Source organism: Erithacus rubecula (genome assembly GCF_903797595.1).
Source record: "Erithacus rubecula genome assembly, chromosome: 8".
Taxonomy (NCBI): domain Eukaryota; kingdom Metazoa; phylum Chordata; class Aves; order Passeriformes; family Muscicapidae; genus Erithacus; species Erithacus rubecula.
Window position 1 is genome coordinate 25,426,241 of NC_136659.1, and position 21,444 is coordinate 25,447,684.

General features: G+C 42.5%; 1 protein-coding gene across 1 annotated transcript; it reads right to left on the minus strand.

The window, feature by feature from the left end:
- Positions 1-21: 21 nt before the first annotated feature.
- On the minus strand, positions 22-21,148 carry LOC306804532 (uncharacterized protein; the record flags this gene model as incomplete). Its single annotated transcript, XM_079311271.1, has 8 exons — positions 22-8,114; positions 8,453-8,639; positions 9,541-9,661; positions 10,416-10,462; positions 11,940-12,018; positions 12,798-12,877; positions 13,546-13,735; positions 20,267-21,148. 8 exons carry the CDS (start codon positions 21,146-21,148, stop codon positions 7,460-7,462), a joined length of 2,241 nt encoding a protein of 746 aa, XP_079167397.1. The 3' UTR covers positions 22-7,459.
- Between the last annotated feature and the right edge of the window lie 296 nt (positions 21,149-21,444).

A 21,444-nucleotide genomic window follows, 5' to 3' on the forward strand; every position in this document is an offset into this window, starting at 1 on the left:
TAATAGTTTTGTGTGGAACAAATAATAGGAAGACTAGCATGAAAATTGGAAAAAAAACCCTGAAAATTCATGTAAGCAGTTCACTTCTCTGTAGAAGGAAGGTAAGAACATACACTCCACAGAGCAGGTGAGGGTCTTTGGGTGCTCAGGTGAAGTTTGGGGTACAGTGCATACAGTTCAGAGATCATTTGAGCTCTGAGCAGTGGTATCATTATGTGGACCCTGGTGATATAGCCTGTGAAAAAAGTAATGCAGAGTCAGAGGGAGAAGAAGCAAAGATGGTGAATCCCATGTCTAACAGGGAAGCACTGATGAAACAACTGTGATCTTTCTTTCTGAGGAAGAGGTTTGTACATATAACTGGGGATGGAAGGTGTTTTCTGCACAGTGCTGCTGTTTCTAGATACTTATATGCATATGGTTCTTAGAAACAAACTTAAATGTGAAATTTGGTTCTGGAACCTGTATGCACAACTTCATTTCTGCCCATTGGCTGTGTGCATGTCTCAGTGCAAACAAAGTTTTGGACCAAACCATTATGGGTTGTGCAAGTAAGCCACGCCCAGGAAGGCTGCTGCTTTCAGACCCAGGTGTTCATGCTGCTGTTGCTCTCGTGCTCTTCTTTGTAAGATGCTGAATGTGTGTTAAGGGAGAAGCCAGGTGGATTTTACGTGGCCCACTGCCACTTCTCAAAACTCCTGAGGCCTTAATAGAGGAATGTAGGGACCAGAGAAAGGTGGTAGGACTGACATAGCAGGCAGTGATTTGCAGCCATTGCTTCAAGCACCAGGATTTCAGGATTGGTGGCAGGGGCTGCAGGTGTTCTTCAGCCAGCACCTGGAGCAGCAGACGGGCAGGTCCCGCTCCCGCACTGCCGGAGCAGCGGAGCCACTGGACCAGGCACAGGGCTCCTGCTCACAGCCCTTCAGCTCTCTCACTGCTACTTCCAGTTGAGTATTGGCTTTTTTTATACTTTAAAGTCTGAGCCTTACTGCTTATTAAGGTGTAGAAGATTCCTGATTCAAATATCAAATATCTTAGTCTAGATTAATAATGCAGTTGCCAGCAAAGTTCCTGCAGGAAAAGGGAAGCAATGGCTGCAACAGTCTGCTTCCTGCACAAAGCCAGGACTGTGTGTGGAAACTTGGCACTTGCTATTCATCTGTTTGCTCAGCAGCTGAGCTGGCATTCACCAGCTACATGTGTTGGGTTTGTAAATAGACAGAATGCAGTAGCATTTTCTTAGGCATGTTTGATATTTGGCTCTTCCCATTGGGTTCAGAAGCTCTGCGAACTGTCAGCTTGAATCCCTCCCAAAACTGGAATAACAGAAGTTTACAGTTTTCCAGCACTGCATGTTGAATACCATCCTTAGATTCCTCCCAAGCCATCACAGCAAATAACAAGTAAACAGCGTGTGGTGAGTGTGTCCCTTAAAATCTAAATGGTTCCAAATAACCAACTGTTACTTCAGCATGGTCAGGATAGCAGTGGTTGGAGGGGAATGTTGTGATTACACACATGCACACACAGAGAAACTTAAAAGGGGTCAGGCTTTCCTCAGTTTTCAGGGGACTAATATTTGAAGCTTCACATAAAAATGCAAACATTTCAACTAGTAAATTGGGAAGTTGCAATATCTAAGATTTGGGGCTACAAACCCAACTCTTCCCAGCAATATCTGATACTTGGAGCAAATATTCACTCAATTTATCTTACAGCTTACTCAGCTAACCCAGTCATTGCTTACATAGGGAGCCTGGCAAGACCAAGGTGTGACACAGGTTTGTGACCTGAACATCCTGCAGTTTGGCTTCACTGCTCTGCTTTGCAGCTAGAGGTACTGTGTTACAACATGACTGACTAACAGGTAAGGTAGCATTACTCATTACTCATCACTTGCATTTTATCAAACATAAACAGGGATACTAGTTCCTACAGTTAGTGTTACAAAGTATCAGTTAATGCCACTGTGCTACTGAGAAGAAAGTGTTTTCCTACCATTGCTATACTATTGATTGATTGGCTGTAGGGTCCAAGTGTTCTCTTAAAGTCTATTTTTTGGTATTTATTTAAAGAGATTTATAAATAAAATTTTTGTGTGAATCTGGTGTCAGGATGTTGGCAGCTCTGCCAACCACTTAAAAGCTGTATGAGTTGACAGGAATGAATGAATGAATGCTAAGTGATTGGATCTGAAAGTAAAAGTGATTTTACTCCAGTCATGTTCTGTGATTAGAGTAAAAGGTTTTATAGAAATTGTGTGTTTATAATAACAGCATCCCAGCTCTTATTTCAGACTGATTAACCCGAGAGAGATGCATTTCAGTCTCACCCATGTAAGACCATCAGAGTCTGCATGTGCTGTGTGCAGTTACAGGCTTAGGAAATGGCCATTAAAATGTGGGACTCGAGGCTTTCTTTCACCAGAATTAAGGGAATCTCGTATTTTGTTTAGTGGTAATAGAGTTTAATGTTAGGTAAATCACAGGACATAAATTACCTACTTACCTGTTAATCAGTCATGGTTAATGAATTAGTTTGAATATATTTGATTTTAGACTTAAATTTTAGTCATAGTTTGTTGAAGACAACTTACTGAAGGCACTAAGACAATTTTGGACAATTTTTTGGACACAACTTCCAAAAAAATTTGCAGCCCTGTTAGAGCAGCTCAGGTGAACAGTGCAGCTATATGTGGGGCTCTGTACAAAATGTTTGCAGTCCTTGCCTGCTCTCCCTTTGTCTGCACCCTGCTCCTTCCTTCTTATTTCATGAAGCAAAGACATCCTGTTGGGATGAGTGTGTCCTTCACAAACAGCACTGGATGTATTTTTCACATTGTGAGCATATTCTGGTACAATCCAAATCTACTGGTGAAGTGATAGCAGCTCTGTTCCACAGCCAGCTAGCATTGAAAGCTCTGTCTGGGCACATAGTGTTTCTGAACTTAGGAAGTTGTAGTATCTATATACATATATGCATATGTATATATATGTAGCTGTTAGACACTGTAATGCCACAGCTTTCAAATGCAGCTGGACAATCATAGCTTTTCAACCAAAACATAGACCAATATATGTTAATGGCCTTTCAGTGACACAGGTGTGATCCGGGTGTGTTTGCTCCAGGTGTTGGCAGCACAGACAGGAGTGCAGGGCCCTGCCCCAGTGCTGAGGCAGAGCTGCAGTGGCTTCTGGCAGTGCTTGGGGGATGCAGATGCTCAGCACAGCCCCTTAAAGCCAGGGCCTGGCTCAGTGTGATGAGTGGCTCTGTGTTGCTGCTGGCCTGAGGAACAGGCACCCCAGCAGCACTGACCCACAGGGCCTGGAGCTACAGGATTTTCCTGCAGAATTCCTCCTTTTGACTGCTTGGCTTGAGCACTCTGCTCCATAAACACACACAGACACCCCTACCTATGTAACTGGACAAACTTATTTTTAAAGTATATAAGAATATTTTTTTAGCTAGATTGTTTTGTTAAAGCCGCACTAACTACTGTATTTTTACTTTTTGTATGTAAAGCTTGGCAATAGCTCTCAATGTATAATTTATTTGTTGGTTTTTTTATAAGACAAAGTGCACCCTCTTGCTTCTGTTTCACAACACTGGTGACTTATGAACTGTCCTAGGCACTGAACTGAGATCTGTATTGAAACTGTACATGGGAACAAGTAGATGTGTAGTCCACTCAACCCAGTCTTGGAATGTTTATGCTATAGTTTTGTCTAAAATACACCATGTCAGTGCAAAAGCCTTGCAGAGTCATCTTTAAGCCCCCTGTGTTACACAGGCACAGCACTAAGAGGTGGGTCAGCTGGGGCTTGGGGCACTGGGTTGCTGCTCTGAACTTAACCTGTTGTCAGTTAAAGCATAACTTAAAACAGCACCTAAGCCTGCAGGTAGATGCTAAAGAATGAAATGCATTTTTTCAACAGAGCTGAGATTGGCCAGGAGGACTGTCAGGTGTCCAGTGCCTTTGAAAACCAATCCAAGGCGTGTGCAGAACGAGAGCCTGAGCTGCCCAGGGTGGTTCCAGTGCAGGCCAGTTACCTGAGCACCCTCACTCCTGTCTCCAGCAAGGGACTGGGCTGGCTTTGCAAGTACAGCAGCACTAATGATGGTTTGAAGGAAACTGTTCACTCACAAGCCCTGGCTTTGCCTAAATGCTCAAGAAGGCAGCAAAGGGCAACTAAACCCTTTAATCATCTTTGTTTCTCAAAAACTATTTGGCAAGTATCAAAGGAAGAGAAATTATTCCATTCTAATGACTAAAGTAATAGGAAATAATTTCTCTTGTGGCATAATTTGTTGTGTAGGTCAAACTGTGATCCCACCAATAAATCACTGAGTTGTTCTTAAAATCCACTTACAAGTAAACCTTTAGGTTTTTCTGTTATTAAGTGAAAAAGCCTTCTTTGAGTATCTGCATTTTAGAATAAAATATTTCTGCCATTCATACATTTTAATATTCAGAAACCAAATGTCAAAGACAATTTGTTGAGAAGTTTAGCACTGATTAATTTGTTCTCTTATATACAATTTATGATACAACAGTGCATCTTGTGTCTCAGATGAGGTTGCCAAGAATGCTGCATCCTTTTGCTTTTGTTCTATGGATTGAATTTCTGTGAGCATATCAGGTACATGCAGGATTTCCTGTTTTTCAGAGACATCCTAAACAGCCAACTTCAGTGGCAGCCCCTTCAGTCCCAGCCAAAAATGGTGTATTTTGTTTTGTTTCTAAATATTTGCCACTAGCTGGAGTAATTCCATTCATTATTTCATTCAGGCCACCACCGAGCTTTCAGATGGCAGCAGCTTTTGGTCACTCACTTGGGTCTGGGATGAATTCTCATCAACTGCTACAGTTACAGAGAAATATCATAAGCACATCCACAAAGGCTCTTTTCTCCCTCTCTGAAAAGGTGACTGCAGTGGGAAAAGAGGAGTGAGGTGCTCTGAGAACCCTTTTGGTGTAGCTGGTAGCACTGGCTGTTTGAAAGAGGGATATGACCCAGGAAGTGTCACAGTGGTGTGAGCAAGGATTGTGTCCCTAGGTCTGGATACTGGAGGGTACCTGAAATATGGATTATTCATGCCCAGAGTGGACTGAGGTGCCAGGCACTCCTGCAGGCATCTGTGGGATGCAGTCACTTCAAATCCCAACTCCCTTCCCTTCCAGCTTGAGCTCACCCTTGTTTTTTGAAGATCTGGGAATGGAACACAAGGGGAGAAAGGGCCTCCAGTAGTTTCAGCAGAGCTGCTGCAGCACAGACCCCCCACACCAGGATCAGGGCTCTCTCCCCTTGCACAGCATTGCAACGAGCCAGCCCTGAGCCCCCATCCCTCCAGCCAGGCCCTTCGTGTGCCCTGCTCTCCTCATGACCTGGGCAGGGAACAGCAGGTCCTTAGGGCTGGCTCGAGAGGTTTGGCATCTTTTGGGTGATGGAGTGGGTGTGGTGCTGCCAGTGCTGGTGCCCCCACCTGACCTGGCACACAGGCAGAGCCCAGGGGAGGGAACAGGGGAGATGGGCACAATCCAAGCTGCTTTTTCCTGCCTGTGCCAAGCCATTGCCTTTGGGCTGGCTCGTGTCTGCGTTGGCTCTGAGTAAATGTTAAACCCTTCGTGGGGCTGCCAAAGGGAAGAGAGTTTGAGGGGGCAGGAAGAAAGGAATGGCAGAGGCTGGATGGCATTTTCCTGGGCTCTTACACATCCCCAGGATACTGCTACCTGCCAGGAGGCCTTCGCGTGACTTGGAAAAATCACTGGTTTATTGTTGCCCTTTCCAGTTAAATTTCCTTCCCTTGTCAATCCCAGATAAAAAGCTGTATGTTACAGCAGCTCTCAGGATAATGCCAAAACAGACATGTCAGTCAGCACAAGGAAAACAAGCTGCTGGTTTGAGATTGTAGTGCTGAGTACATGCTCAGCTCAGTCACTCTGCTGATGTCCCTTCCAAACAAACCTCCTCAAACTGGGAAATTCTTGTTCCTAGAGGAGAAACTCAAAGCCTGGGCAGCCCTCGAAGCCAAGGAAATGACTGGGGCTTGCAGAATTGTTTTCATTGGTCAGAAAGGTAAGTTCTTTGTTCAGTTTTAAAATTCAAACATGTATTTTAGACTCATAAAGGTGAAAATGAACACTCAGTGATAGAAAACTGAGCAGGCTTTATTCACATGGCAGTGCACAATTCTCTCCATTTCCAGGTAAGGGTCATGGATGGTCCAGATAACTCTTAAGTAGCTTTTGGCAAAACCAAAAATTTTATCTATAATTTTCCTATTGAATTCACATGACAGTTTACTTATAAATATTCTTGAAATCTGTAGATTACTTGATAGTCACTATTCCTGTGAAGCACTTGAAAAGTAAACTTTTCAAATTCTTGGAAGTATTAATTTACACTTCCAGGTAATTTCAGATACTAGCAGCTCTTACAGACAGCTGATGTTCTGTCAGAAGGCCAGTATTTGGTAACTTCTATGGAAATAAATGCTTTGAACGCTGGACAATATTACCTTGCAAAACAAGCACTTTTTAGCAAAGAAAAACCATATATGAACTCAGAATTTACTGGTACAGAGGGGAAATGTATAACAAGTACCATGTAGGGTGATTAAAGAGAGATGGAGTTGGAAAAGCAGAAATTAATTTGTGGCTTAAAACATGAGTTACCAGTCAAAACAGCCCATGCTTTGTGCCACTCTGTCAAACCCTCCTCTTTCTGTTCCCTCCCCACCCTGCTGTGGGAAATGAAACCCTTTTGATTCTGTGTTCAGTCATTAAAGCCAACACTCATTTGGTACATCCTTTGTTCTTACAGGTATAATCCCCTTCCTTTGGTGCTTGATGATGATTTTCAGAGTGCACTCATTGTTTCACTTCCTCAAGGTTATATACAATCCTTGAATATTTTCTAGAATTCAGCTGCTGATTTGTCTGTTGGGTTCCTTTGTTGTAGGCCATCTCATGTTGCAAATGTATTAATATTCAAGAAAATAAAATGTTTAAAATCTTAGAGAACGTTCCTATTAAGACTAATTGAATCCCTCAAATGTCACTGTATTTCTCTCTTATGCCAGTGCAAAATGAGCAAGCTTTGCCCCTGAAATGGCATCTTGTGGAGCCAGTATGGATTTTTGCAGTCCTGATTTTCAAGGCAGCATCAGCCATTGCAACTTGAAAGGGTATGAAGTGACCAGGAGAAAAGTAACAAAAAGAGCAGCATTCCAACAAGCTCCTCTCAGAAATCACAACTTACATGCAAGTTGTGACTTAAATATATGTCGGGTTTTGTTAACATTGTAAAAAATCTGTTCACAGCAAGTATGAGAAGGTTTAATTATTTTTTTTCCCAGCATGCTGATAGGAAGCTGAAGACAGTTGCAAGCAGTTGGTTTTCCACCTACTGCCACGGTGGTGGAAATTTATTCCTTCACTTTGCAAGCAAAGCAATCACAAGCAATCAAACTCCATTTGCCTGAAGGAGATCTCAGAGAAGCTGGACAAAGGTTTGCCCCCGACGAGCAGCAGTGTGTTGGTGCTGCTGCTCTCACCCCCCGCGGCCTCGGTTCTCTCCCCTTCACCCACAGCCTGAGCAGCAGCAAAGGCCTCTCCTGAACAGGCTGACAGATGGAGAGACTTGTCCTTGGACAAACAGCTCCTGACTCTGTTTGGGCCTAGTCCTGCCTCTGAAGTGGTCTGGAGGGCAGGGAATTCCACTGGCTCCAGGGGCAGGCTGAAGGTTTTCATTTCGATGGCGTTGCTCCGCTCCGTGGGCTGCGGGCAGAAGTAGCTACAAAAGCCAGAGTGCCTCGGGATGGGCACCAGCTGGGGACAGTCCTTCTGCTCACTCTGGCTGTGGCTGGGGAAGCTATCAGCTGAATCTGAGGTAGTTTGGAAATCCACACCAATTCCTAAGATGCAGTGATACATTTTAGGAGAAAAGATTCCCTTTGTAATACTACTAAGCTTCTTCCATGTCTGCGTATGGAAATGATACTTCCAGAGGTCTTCATTAGGGCTGGAATTTGAAATCCCTCCACCAAAAATCAGCATAGAGTCTTTGAATACTATTGAAGCATGACCTACCACTGGAGGAGGTCCTTGGCTGAAGGTAAGAGAAACCAGCAGTTAAGAGGAGACCAGCAAGAAACTTAGCACTGATTTTAGCTTCTGTTTTCCTTTTGAATCAGAAGGATGACTGCTGAACAGCTGCATGGGGACATCAAAATTACACTGCTGACAACTGCATCAACACCTTGCCAACAGCTCTCCCAAGCAAAGCCAACTGGAGCCCCAGGGATGGCAGCAGCACTGCATCCTGATCTGAACAATCCCTACAATTACCAAGAGGGCATCAGCTCCCTCTCCACCCGCATCCAGTACCAAAGAGTAAGATTATTTCTCTTTCTCTGCTTTTTCAGTGTAACAAATAGAACAGTTTACCTTGTTCTGATGCTGGACCAGCTGCTGCTTCCAAAGTCCCACCTCCACAAGTCCCTCTGTTCAGTGAGCCCCATCAGCCCCCCAAAGAGGTACATGGCTGTGTGGTAAACCACTGCTGAGTGGCCGTGCCGAGCTCCGGGGCCGCTGCTGTGACAGGGGCTGGAGACACGCAGCCACCTCCTTGTGTCTGAAACAAAAACACTGATTTATAGATGGATCACATTTACCCTATTTGAGAAAGAATTTACTTCCTGGAGGAGGTAACTATTCAGTTGGAGAATAAGGGTTTCTGCTCTAAGCTTATTATGAGTTAACAGCTTAAATTCTGACACTGAAAAAGTGCATTTAAAAAAATCAGTTTTGAAATAAACTTTTAATGAAAATGTCAGATGCTGTGTGACAGATGCCATGGAAATTTTATTTACAGAGCAGTTTTTCCTACAGCTTTGTCAGTTCATTGACTTTGACACAGAAAGATACTTTCCTGGCTGTTAGAGGGGAAAAGTCAGTCAACAAAAACATTAATTCATTAATGTCTACACATATTCTCCCTGTGAGGGAAGGAAGGATGAGATAAACCCATCATTTGTTTCAAAATAGTGAAAGAATGGCCATCAGATAACAAGTTATGCATTTAGGAAATCTCTGGGAATCATCTGGTTTGCAATAATCAGACTGGTAATGCATATGATATTAAGCTATCTCCTGTCAGGTTTGGCTCCCCATGGTCAGTTGGAGATTTGAGATAAAAAGATAGCATTAACAGGCTGAAATCACGTTTTTTGCTGTATATGAAAGTTTTTAGTAATCCTTGAAGCGTTTTAGTGAATAGTAAACATACATTCTCCCTGATTTTCACCTGTAAAACTGGCAAATATTGAAAAACTCATCCCAGTGTAGTAGTCTAATTAATTTCAACCAGCAATTAATTGAATTGACAGAATTTATTGCTAAATGTTGTCAAAGAGAAGCCAAAACTAACTTGGAGCATTTCTACTGACAAGCATTTTCTTAGCAGAGCAAACCATGCTCTCCTGCTGTTGTTGTTTTACACTGGATAAAAACCTTATCCTGCTTTTTTAACTTACCAAAATGGAATTCCCAAAACTCTTGAGAAATGCCTTTGATGCCAACGTATCCCCCATAGATGTACATGCTGGAGTGGTACACGACTGCACTGTGACCTTTTCTGTTAGCTGGTGCAGAGCTCTGGAACAATTCAAAAATAAGACAAAAACCTATCAAGTCATATCAGCAGCAATGTATGTCTTGGAAATACACTTTTTTTTTTCCTCCACAAATGACCCTGCAGTCCCAAATTTTCTTTTGACTTAAGCACAGGTAACCAGAGTAGTAACTGTGTCACATCTTAAAAAATTCGGAGGTGTAATTTCAAAGTATAAAAGCATTGTGATGATGAAGTTTCAGTAGCAAAAAATGAGTGATTCTTAATGTGTAGTGATACGAGACCAATCTCAAAAGACCAAGCCATAAATGCTTCCACTCAGGTTTCAATTAGAAGTGGCAGTAGCTTGGTGAGTCCACGTGTTCACACTGAAGAAATGAAAAATGCTGCAGCACTTCACGTTCCAAAACGTATTAGCGTGGCTGCCAATCTGTTTTCACAACCCTACTTCTAAAAGCACAGGCTTCACGTATGGTTGTAACATTCCATTTAAAATTAGTTTTCTTGATAAGGATTTCAGAAAAACAGAAGCAGCAGCAGAGGAGAGGACTTAACTTCTTATATAGGACTTAAAATTTAAGAGCAGTATTTTTAAACACTGTTTTGAAGAAGGAAAAAGCCTTAAGTTATTGAAAGTGCAAAGAAATAAAGTATAGCCACATGTCTCTGAAGAGATGAGATTGGAACTGTTTGGGGGAACATATTTCAAAGCAATCTGTTTAATCAACAAAGCAACAGGCATTTGATTCACACATTCCCCACTTCCTGGCTCCTTACCTCCGTCTCTGCTGGTTCGGTGCAGCTCTCTGTCCATCTTGCGGAATCTGGGGATTGTTAATAAAGCGCAGTTTAGATCCCGCACCACCAGAGGACACTCCTCCCGCAGCAATTGTTGCAATTACACAGCTCATTTTCAGAGGTCTCGTCCTGGTGTTTTCTGACAAGGCTGAAGAAATCCCGCTAAGACAGCAGCACCAAGAGACTCGCAGGAGACACAGTTTGAACAGTTTTCCTCTATCCCTATCCAATACAGAATCACACAGGTACCACACTGCATTCCTGCTTCCTAAAGCTAAATTTCATAATGCAGATGTAACCTGTGATTTTCATCATTTTCTGAACTTGTAGGAATCCCAGATTTCCCTATGGATGTGTGGATTCCTTCTGCTTACTACATACACCTTATTATGGCAGATTTATTATTTCTTCTTCTTTTTCACAGCTCCCTTAAATAGCCCTCAAATAACAGCCAACAATCACAAATCTGGGATCACTGTGAAGGAGAGGAAATACCTGATAACCTAGAGATACAATGAAAAATCAGTGCAGGCTTGCATTATTTAAAGCTATTCTTGCCACAAGATTTTAAATAATAATTACGAAACAGCTAGACACACAACCAATGCTGAATAACTCATTTCTAATTTCCACTGGTAAGTACTGTGAGTAATAAGATGCTTTCTCCTTGAAAATGTGTTTTGAGGCTTTTCTTTCTTCCAAGCAGGTTATCTCAGATAACTGGTGGAAAGCACAAAGGAAGAACTGGAAAAAAACACTGACTTAAGGTTACATAGTGAAGTAGCAAAAGAAGCCAGGAAACTTAAATCTTGGTTTGGATACAAGATTTACTGGCACAAACAGAACTGAGCCTCTCTCTCTCCCCTCCTGATCTGACAACAAAATAACAGCCATTACTGCACACAGGATTTCAAAAGAGAGAATCCATGGTGTATGACACTGCTATTAAATTCAAGTGCTGCACTGTTTTTATTAGAATACACACTTATGAGATCTCTAATTTTTGTTCTTAGGAGAAAAAAAATCTGTGTCATAAAACGTTAATTTCCCACCTTCTTATTTAATTATATTTGATTTCTCTTGTTCTAGCTTCTATGTTTCTTCAGTGAAAGTACAAAATGAGATATACTTTACTGATCTGTTCTCCTCCATAAGAGCTTGGTTTTTAAAATATATGTGGTATAAAAAATAATACATGAATTATCAGGTCTTATGATCAAATAGTAAACTTAAGGAGAGAGAGAGGAATGGAAATTCTGAGATCTAAAATACATAAAATTTTCTCATAAAATACTCTCTACTTGAAGTAAGACCTATGTCTCTGATAGCTTAACAGCCCAATTTTGAGGGCAAAATATGCACACAGTTTTACACACATTACTTGTTGTAAAGCTTAGGGAAGGCTCTGTTACAAGCAGCAGAAAACAGTTTATTCCTTTCTATTTATTACTGCCTATGGACTTGGAATGTCCCATGTAAAAGACTGGCTATTGTGTACCATACCAACTTCATATATCCAGAGAGGAGTTTTTGCTTGTGTGAAAGCAGAATCCACCATCCCACCAAAAATGTACAGGCTGCCCTGCAAAATGCACAAATATCTGTCACTCACAGGAAGGCACATAGAATGAAAAAAAAAAATTTAAAAACCATTTTTAAACACAAGGGTTGCTATCAGCAAAATTTAGTTAACAATATGATGATCTTTTAACAATTAATCCCAAAAAGCCACCAACTTTTAATTATTCTCTCTTTATTCTCTCCCAGTGGGAAGCCCTGAAGAACATTCTGCTGTTTGATGGGGATGGCATTTCAGAACCACTCTGTCAGCCTGGGGCAGTTTCAGGGCTGGGAATCTGGAGCTCTCTTGAGGCATTGCTCAGGTAATATTGGATTATGCATGTTTATAAAAATATTTCATTGAGTCATAGCTCCTGATATCCTAATTCTGTCTTCCCCACACAGGCAGGGCTGTAATTCTTACTTGCCTTCACTCCCCCGTCCCTCTTGTACATGAGTTCTGTAGTGAATGTTTTTATGCCGTAGCTGATCATGCAAATGAATTCAGAGCAACTGTTACAACTGCACAGATAAGTCAGAGAATGTGCTGCCAGGGTCTTTATCTGGTATTACTGCTACTTATTCAGCACTAACTGCAGGGGGCTGCTGCAGAGCTGAATTACTGTCACCCTGTTCAGAAAGATTCCCAAACACTGGTACAGCTACATCCAGAACTGCCCCAACACAAAAATGCTTTCTGGGCATAGTATTTCAGTACATAATAATTTAGGGCATTTTACTGCACTGTATAGTAGGAAAATAAAATGTCAGGATGTGGACAGTATAATCTTGGTCTACTACCTTGTAAGCCACCATTGAATGTTCTTCCAGTTCTTCTGGACCGTCTCCTGAGCAATCCAACATTTCCCATTCATTTTTCACTACAAACCAAAGCTGAAGTTTAGACAGTGGTGCACCCAACACATAAACAGTAGGGAAAAGGTGAAAAGGCAGGCATTGAATGTGGCTGTGCTGCTTAAAATGAAGTGTGTTGTCATCTTTCCCCTGTTCTCCCAAAAATTATATACATGCATAATACTAATAGTTACTTTTAAATATGGTAATTGCTACTGCTTGTATTTTAAGTGTTACCTACATCAAAACTCAACAATTCCATGAGCAGGAGCCCCAGCATAATTCTGGTTTATTCCTGTAACAATTGAACAGGGAAAACCATACATCAAGCCAAAAAATATAAAGGCTTATATTTGATAGCGCATTGATACTACAAACCTACAAGATAATGTACCGACATGTTCCCTTTGTGCTGAACTACTGATATGTTAGAGAGTCAGGAAAGCTCATTGATATCCCTTGCTTGAACCAGGATATTTTAAATGACTCAATATTTCTGGCCGAGAAAAAAACGAACTGAACCGAAATCAAACCTGCAAGAGGAGCAAACACCCCCATCTGCCCAATGCACAAAAAGCAGTTTGTCCATCCCTGCGAGGGAAAGACTTTAAATGAGGATAATCTGTTAAATGCAGAGCATCCTGAACTCCCCGATGGCAGGATGGCTTTAATCCGGAGCAGGGGGCCGGCTCACCTGTGTGGTACCTCCAGAAGTCGCGCAGGGCGCAGCTGCCGCGGCCCCCGTAGAGGTAGAGCGCGCCCCCGCAGACGGCACAGGCGTGCTTGCAGCGGTCACAGGGCGCGGCCCCGCGGGCTCCAGCCGCCCATCCGGGGAGCGCCGAGCCCAGGGCAGCCCTGCCCGAGGGGTCCACACCCTGCCTGCTCTGCAAAAACACAAAAAAGGAAAGTCTCCACCTTTTTTTTTCAGTCCCATCAAAAGCAACATTGGACAGCTTTGTGGTCTGTGATAAAACACTAACTTGGGTAATGCACCTGAAATTCTGACTCAGATTCTTGTATCAAGAACATTCCTGGAACTGAATGTTTTCCAAATAATATCAGTGAACTGAAATGAAACTCCAACGGACTACATTTACAATACCAGGGCTTTTTTCACAACTAAAAAGAATACTTTAGACAAATCTGTACTTAAAAAAAAAAAACTTTGGAAAGAGTGAATATTACAGATGGAAGTAATGCATTAGCAGTTGCCCAGAATTTGTTTAGACTTTTATCTGTAAACCTGCTGAAATGAGGATGCATCTGGAATAAAATGACACCAGCCCTTCCCGTGCCACAAGATGTCACTGTGTTCTGTGAAGACATAAGTACCAGGAAAACATTCTTCTATGAATCCTCTTCAAAACAGTGGCTTATTTTAACATAGATTATTTTACAAAGCACACCCAAACCCTCCCCCTTCAGCATTATACCAAATATTGGAATTTGTGTTGGTAATGTGTCTGAGGTGGCATGTCACCAAATGAGGTGACAAAGGCTCCCAATTCCAAGACTTTTCAGTGGAAGCCAGATTCCAGCTGCACTGAGAAGCCAGCATGGAAATCAATAGGGAACAGTCATTTGCTTAATAGTAATGTGTAAATCCAGGGCAAGTTGCACTTAACTTGGGGAGGAGCAAAGATTACAGTAAAACAAACTAGATACAAAAGCTAGTTATATTTAATATTAATATTAAATTCTCGTACCTAACTTAATTTATCATCCAATTAATCTCTAAAATTTAGCCTTTTTAAGACTGGAATATATTCAGTGACAAAGAGAAGCTAGAGAATCTCTTACAGCATATTCATTCAATTTTGTTGTTGTTTTTTTATGCAAACCAATATTGTAAGCTGTTACTGTAGAAACTGAAGGATATTCTTTGTGTGTTTTCTTTAAAGGAATACAAAGATGGGTGGCACTTAGTGAGGGAGCATTTCTCATTTCCAGGGGAATTAGCAGATATGAAGTAATGACACATTATAGGTGTGTAAGTCAATAATGCTTTCTGGCTTCCTGCTGAAAAGGGAAAAGCAGCTGAAGGTATGAAACAGGGATTATCTCCCTAACTCTGCCAAGCTTCTGAGCAACCACAGCCAAATCATTCACTTCCACAGCTAAATGGGGACAGTCATTTCCTAAGTACAACACTTCAAATTTGCTGATGCAGTGCAGTGTAACAGTGCCAAGGTATTACTGCCATTGCTATCATTTACTCTGAAAAGGGTGACAGGTTACTAATACTTTACAAAGGTAAAACAGGATTGCCCCCTTTTGGTTTGGGGGTTTTTTTTGTCCATTATAAAGCTGGTTATCCTTCCTCCTACATATTTCTGTTTGTTTTTCTTCCTCCAAGCCTTGCCTCCTATTGTACAAACATTCAGAGACGATGACAGCCCTGATTTCATGTAACAGCTTAGCAACAAAGTCCTGTCCAGTTGTTTATCCAGCCCAGCTGAACTCTTGCAATGCAGGCAGCAGGATGGGATAACAAAAGGCCAAGCTGGGATGAACTGAATGGGTTCTCCTCCCAGTCACACCTTTTGAGCAGGGGCTGACCCTTGTGAATCTCACCATTTACTCTCAGCTAAGTCATTTCTGGAAGCAAACCTACAATCCTCCACTTCAGAGCTGGGGAAAAACCCCACCAAGTTAATGATGAATCTTGCCTTTCATCATTGGTATTTTAAACTGCAAACTGACTCCCAGATTGCCTGTCTATTAGAACCCAGCCCACCAGAGCTCATCTACTGTAAACCTTAGCAGGCACATTTCCAAAGAAAAGCTGCTCCTCTTCTGAGAACAACGTCACTGTGCCTTGTCCTCTGTGTCGTGCACCACTGACCTCAGTTTCAACTTGATACAATATCAATAAGCTCTGACTTCAGAAAAAAATAAAAAAAGACAACTCTAAACTTTCTTATTCAACATTTTTTTCCCCCAAAACAGCTGTAGCACACACAAAAATGTCTGCTGCTCTCCAAAGCGTTCTGCCATTCCATTCTAAAAATAGCTCCTGTGCAATCAATCCCAATTGTTAAAGGGCTGGAGGAGCTGAGTTGAGGGCCTGGAGAGCTGCAATTAGTGCAGTAACTATAGCACTGTGTATCAATTAATGGTGCCCCACTACTGTTTCATAATACAGATAATTCAGGAAATGCAGCAAGACAGGAATTACTTCAGGAAATGTAGTTTATCTGTTCATTATATAATTATTTATATTTCTGATAGATGTGGTTTCTCAGACAAATGATTTATTTATTTAAAGTATTGCTTAAATAGATCTTCATTAAAGCTTTTTTCTGTCTCGGCCCCTTGATTCATTTCCATCTGTTTTCAGTACACTCAGAAAAGTTTCATTTTAAAATTATCAAGCTTTTTGGAATATAATGAGCTATGAAAGCACTCATATGGGGAGGGGCCCAAGTAGGAAATCTTGCTCTGTTTGGGGCTTTTTTTGTTAATGACCCAGTTTTCTGAACTTAGGCCTTGAACCTTTCCAGACAGAACACTGCATTTTCTCACTAGACAACTTGATGTTTTACTGCTCTTCAAAAATAATAACAGATCTTCCCATTTGTACTTATCCTAGAAACCTTGGCTCTAGAGGTGGTTTTATTGTAAGTTTGTTCTAACAGGACTGCCTGCATGAATGAGGAAACTCTGGAGACTTGCAAGGCCCTTACAAAGTTTTAGAAACAAACACAATTTGTTTAGAATAGAGAAAAAGGCTTGTTTTTTCAGTATATAATGTTTACTTGCATTGCTTCACTAAGTGTGATAAATTTAGTATCCTCTGGCTTGCAATTTTTTTTTTCCTAAACTCAGGACAACCTGAACTGTTTCTGTAGTGGGTTTTTTTTTTGTTTTAGTTTTTTTTCAAAATACAGGAGGTAATTTTCAAAGATGCTCAGCTCCAGAGTTCCAACCTGAAAGTGTGAATGGCTCTAGGAACAGGGTGTCTGTGACAGTTCTGTATTATTAGCATTCTGAACTGAAATAAGGGCCTGGTTTTGCCACGTGTTGTAAAACATGCAATTACCACATGACTGAGCTTGAAAGTGCAGGAGTCAAGACAAAAGGAACAGAAAGAGGTATTGCTTCTCACAGGGAGAAGCTAAAGGACAGAAAGAGGGTTTGTAAAATGGCAAATCAGAGCAGAAGACACAGCTCCATCCTGATTTCAGGGTTCAGAAGAAAGGTACTTTCAAGTAAAACAATAACAATCCTGTTGTCTGAATAAAGCTTAGAGTAGACATACTAAAAAACTGACAGAAAAACTGAGTGTAACAGTTGAATTTTAACAAGTTGAAGGCAGTATTTGTAAACATTATCACTGCTATATCTCAGTGCTTCAAAATGCTTTTTGACATGAACAGGTATTTCAAAGGGGGCAACTCTTCTGAAACAGGCAGGTATAATTCCAGTTTCTATCTGCTGTAGGGCTCTGTATGTAACTGCTCCCTCTGGAGAGAGCAGTGCCACAGCACCGAGGGCATTGGCACCTGCACTGCACAACAGAGAGAACACCATCGATCTCTGCCCGAGAAAAACTCACTGCCTGTTCCTGGAGCTCTGCAGGCAAGATACTGCTTTTCTTTAATTCAGATCACATTAATATTAAAGCTTTAATTTTAGAAGTTCATAATAAATTTATGTTTGCATATCATTCCAAAATTAAAATTTGAAGATTGACGTTATTAATATATTGTCTTGTGTTTTTTCTAGAAGCTTTCACCCAGAAATTAAAATTCATTAGTCATTAGTGTTTTGCAGCACTATTTAATCTCTGTTACAAAGTGAACTCTTAAGTAGTAATAAATTAACTTATTAAATAAATATAAATTATGCAGGTGTATTTTCTATATGCTAGGTATATTTCTTATTTTTAAGTAAACAAATACAGAAATACAAACTTGGTTTATAATAATACAGTAAATATTTCAGCTATTTCCCAAATATAGTTGAGGAGGACGTATCTGGAAAAAAGAAATTCAGTATTTAAAGTACTTCTGGGGTTGTTACATTTTTACATACACTTCTAGCATATGAATCAAGAAATTGCCTTTTCCACTGTATTTTAATATATTTTATAGTACAGATGAAATTTAATACATTTTAACCACCTTAGTTACATTAATAAACTAAAATTTCATTTGCTGGGAATTTTTTGTTTGGTTTTTGTTTGTTAGTTGATAGGTTTGTTGTTTTTTTTTTTTTTTAAGAATAGGGCTTTTTTATAAACTAAAAAAAATAAAATATATAGTTTTGATTAGTAGATCTCCCCAAGTAATCTGTTAATTCCAATTTGCATTAGCAATACATCTTGTAACTGAGTCTCACTTTTGAATGAGGTTTCTGAGAAAGAGCTTCCCTAAATACACATCCCTGGGTGATACAAGTATAGCATGTTACAGATATATAAATCCAGGGCAGCAGCCATGTCTGATCAAAAGTTTATGCTCATAATCAATGTGTGTATGGGTTTTGTTTATTTATGGTCCTTAATTGTATATTTACTTCAGGAACCTAATCTGCTTTTCAAATCTTTAGGGTCCTGTTGGTGACTCCACCCATAGGCAGAACTCAGTCTCTGCTGTGGTCTCAGCACCTAAATGGAATGGACACCCTGGCTGTGAAGTGCTGCAGCAACAAGCCAGCTCTGCAGGAATTACTGGAGACAAACAGGTGATTTTGCATCTTCTAGATGTGACACAGGGAGGAAATACAGCTCCTGGTCCTCAGACTTTACGATAAAAGGAATGAGAAATTCCCACCATGTTCACAGGGCAGTCTTAAGATGTATTTGGCCTTTTAGCCTTTCCTTGGGAGCAATTTGTACTGTCACCACTGGAGCAGGTCCTTTCCATGCACAGGTCATCACCCTTCCCCCAGAAAGTGCAGTTCTCAGTGTTCCTAGAAGGCATCATCTGGGGATTTCACAAAAACTAACTAGCTGGATTCTTTCAAGATGCAGTAGGCAGGTGCTCTGGAAATTGAATGTAATAAATCTGTCCTTAGTTGTGACTGAATGCATCTTCTTGATGGCTTGTGACCTGCTGCTGAAGTAACTTTAAAATACTTTATTTCCTAAGGGAGACTTACAGAAATTCACAAAATTTTCTAGGTTAGGAAGAAGACTCTGGCTGACAAAGGAATGAGTGGCTGCTCAGCCTGACTTCTCTCCTCAGGCACAAATTAAGGTACTAGAGTATATACCTGAGAGCTGAGAGTATGAGAGTATCAGTGAAAAGCTATTATCTTCCATTAAAAACAAAAAGTCTGCATTGAATTTTACTTGATTTTCTTTATATCCCCTGACTGAGGAAAAGAAGCATCTAATAAAACACTCAGTCACACTAAATGCCACGCTTCATGGAAGATGGACATTGTGGTTTTTTGTCACTGTGACATTTTGCCCTTAGACAAACATGCAGCAATGAGATAAAGAAGACATATGAGGTTATGAGAATAGAAGAAGTTGTAGCTTGAAGAAATACAAAGGAGGAAAGAAAGGGTATTTGGGAATGAGAATAATAAAAAGGTCCAGCTGGCAGATATTAAAACATCCAGATATCCTGTTGGAATTGGTCTGAATTTAGATTATTCTGTATGGGAGAAATCATGAGAAACTTGTGTGAGAAAGACTCAGATGGCACAACTGGAATGACTGTCAGTCATCACTGGAGGAAAAGCTGAGTACAAAAAGATCTTTTATAGAATGAAGATGAATTTACACCATCAGGTGAAAGATGGTTCCATAAAAACATGATATAATTGCATAGCTGGAATAGATTGCACAGAGAGGAATAGCTGCATTTTAGTTTGGCAAGGAAAACAAAGGTGTCAGCTGACAAACAGTAATAATAACTGTGATGGTTCACTATAACCTTGGTGCCAACAGTTACTGGGCTGCACCATTAAATGGAAAAAAACCAAACCCACATCATTTCAATATATAAAAGAGACAAAAAGCATATGAGTAACTTTACACATACACGTTGTCGCTCCAAATTCAAATGGAATTACTCATGTGAATAAAACCAGTGATATGCATGAGCCTGCACAATGTAGCCTAGATACCAGAGCAAAAGAAGGACCAACTCTTTTGTCAGAAGCCTGAAAAAATGTTTTGCAAGCTGTTTTCATATTCAGACTCCAAATGACAGGGTCCGTTTTGGACTGGAGTCCAGCCTTCTGAAAAATTCTCACTCCAGGCTGACATGGTCCAGTATTCATCCCAAGCCAGATGCACTCTGGCTTGGGTTTTGGATGGTTGCATTTCTTTGTTTGTCTTTTGCTCGATAGAAGGCATTTTGTGCTTTATGCTCTTTGACTGTGGAAAGGGGAATGAGCAAAAGGAGGGTGAATCTCCTAAGCTGGAAGCAGGCAGCAAGAGCTCTGGCAATTCCTACCGCAGACCTCCTGCGCAGCATCGCGGAAGTGGCAGGTCCCTGTCCCCAGCGGTCTCCTGGCTGCTGAGCGCTGGCGGCGCTTCCTTCCTTCCAAGCGCTTTGTATCTTTTCGTGGCTCGGAGTGGAAGGGCTTTTGTGCACAGCTGCACACAGCTGTGCCCGCTGCCCGGCGGCAGCGCGGTGCGCAGGGCCGGGCTGTGCATGGGCGCTGCTCGGTGCCCTCCGCCCCTTCTGCCCCGGGCCCCGGGCTGGCTCTGGCTGCTGCAGGTGCCCCCGTCCCGGGCAGGCCTCAGCCCTGTGCTCTGATCCCCACCACGGCTGGGCTTGTCCGCACAGAGACGGGGGCAAGGAAAAGAAGGGAAAACAGTCTGTGAGCGGCATGTGGCAGGGGTGCACCCAGCCCGCTGCCGCCCCTCGGGTCCGCCCCGAGCCCCGCGGGGCAGGACGGAGACGCCGTCCCGCCCGGCCGGGCGCCCGCGGCGCCGACCCCAGCCCCGCTCCCTGGGCCACCCCCGGCCTTACCCTCCCCTCCCGGCGAGCCCGGGCGGGCGGGGCGCGGCCGCTGCCCGGAGCCTGCGCGGCTGGGCCGCCGGGGCCGCTCGGGGCCCTCGCCCCGCGGCTGGGACGCGCTCGGGGCCGGCGGCTCCGCGGCTGGGACGCGCTCGGGGCCGGCGGCTCCGCGGCTGGGACGCGCTCGGGGCCGCGGCTCCGCGGCTGGGACGCGCTCGGGGCCGGCGGCTCCGCGGCTTGTCCGTGTCCCTGCGCCCGGGCCGCGGCCGGAGCGGCCGGCGGATAGGGGCTGAGCCGGGGATGCGCGGGATGCTGCGGGCCGTGTTTCTTGCGGGAGGAGCTTTCGTAGTCATGAGCTGCCCTGTTGGTCATGGGGAAAGTGTAAAATCTCGTTTCTGGCCTGAACGCAGAGAGAAGGAAACGTCTCTGTAACTCTTGGGGTTTTTTTCTGTGGTAGCGGCAGTGGGAAGGGGGAGGATGGAGAGCGGTGTTTGTTGGTGCGCTCCGTTCCAAGCCCTTTCAAGTCAGCCCAAAGATCCTTTGCAGGCTTTTCACTGAGCCGCAGCCCCAGCGCTTGCTTGGACTTGTGTCCTTGGCTTTCTGTTCAGCTGCCACCGGCTCGCTTTTTCGCTTGTTTCTCGTTTACAGCTACATAAGGCTTCAGAAAA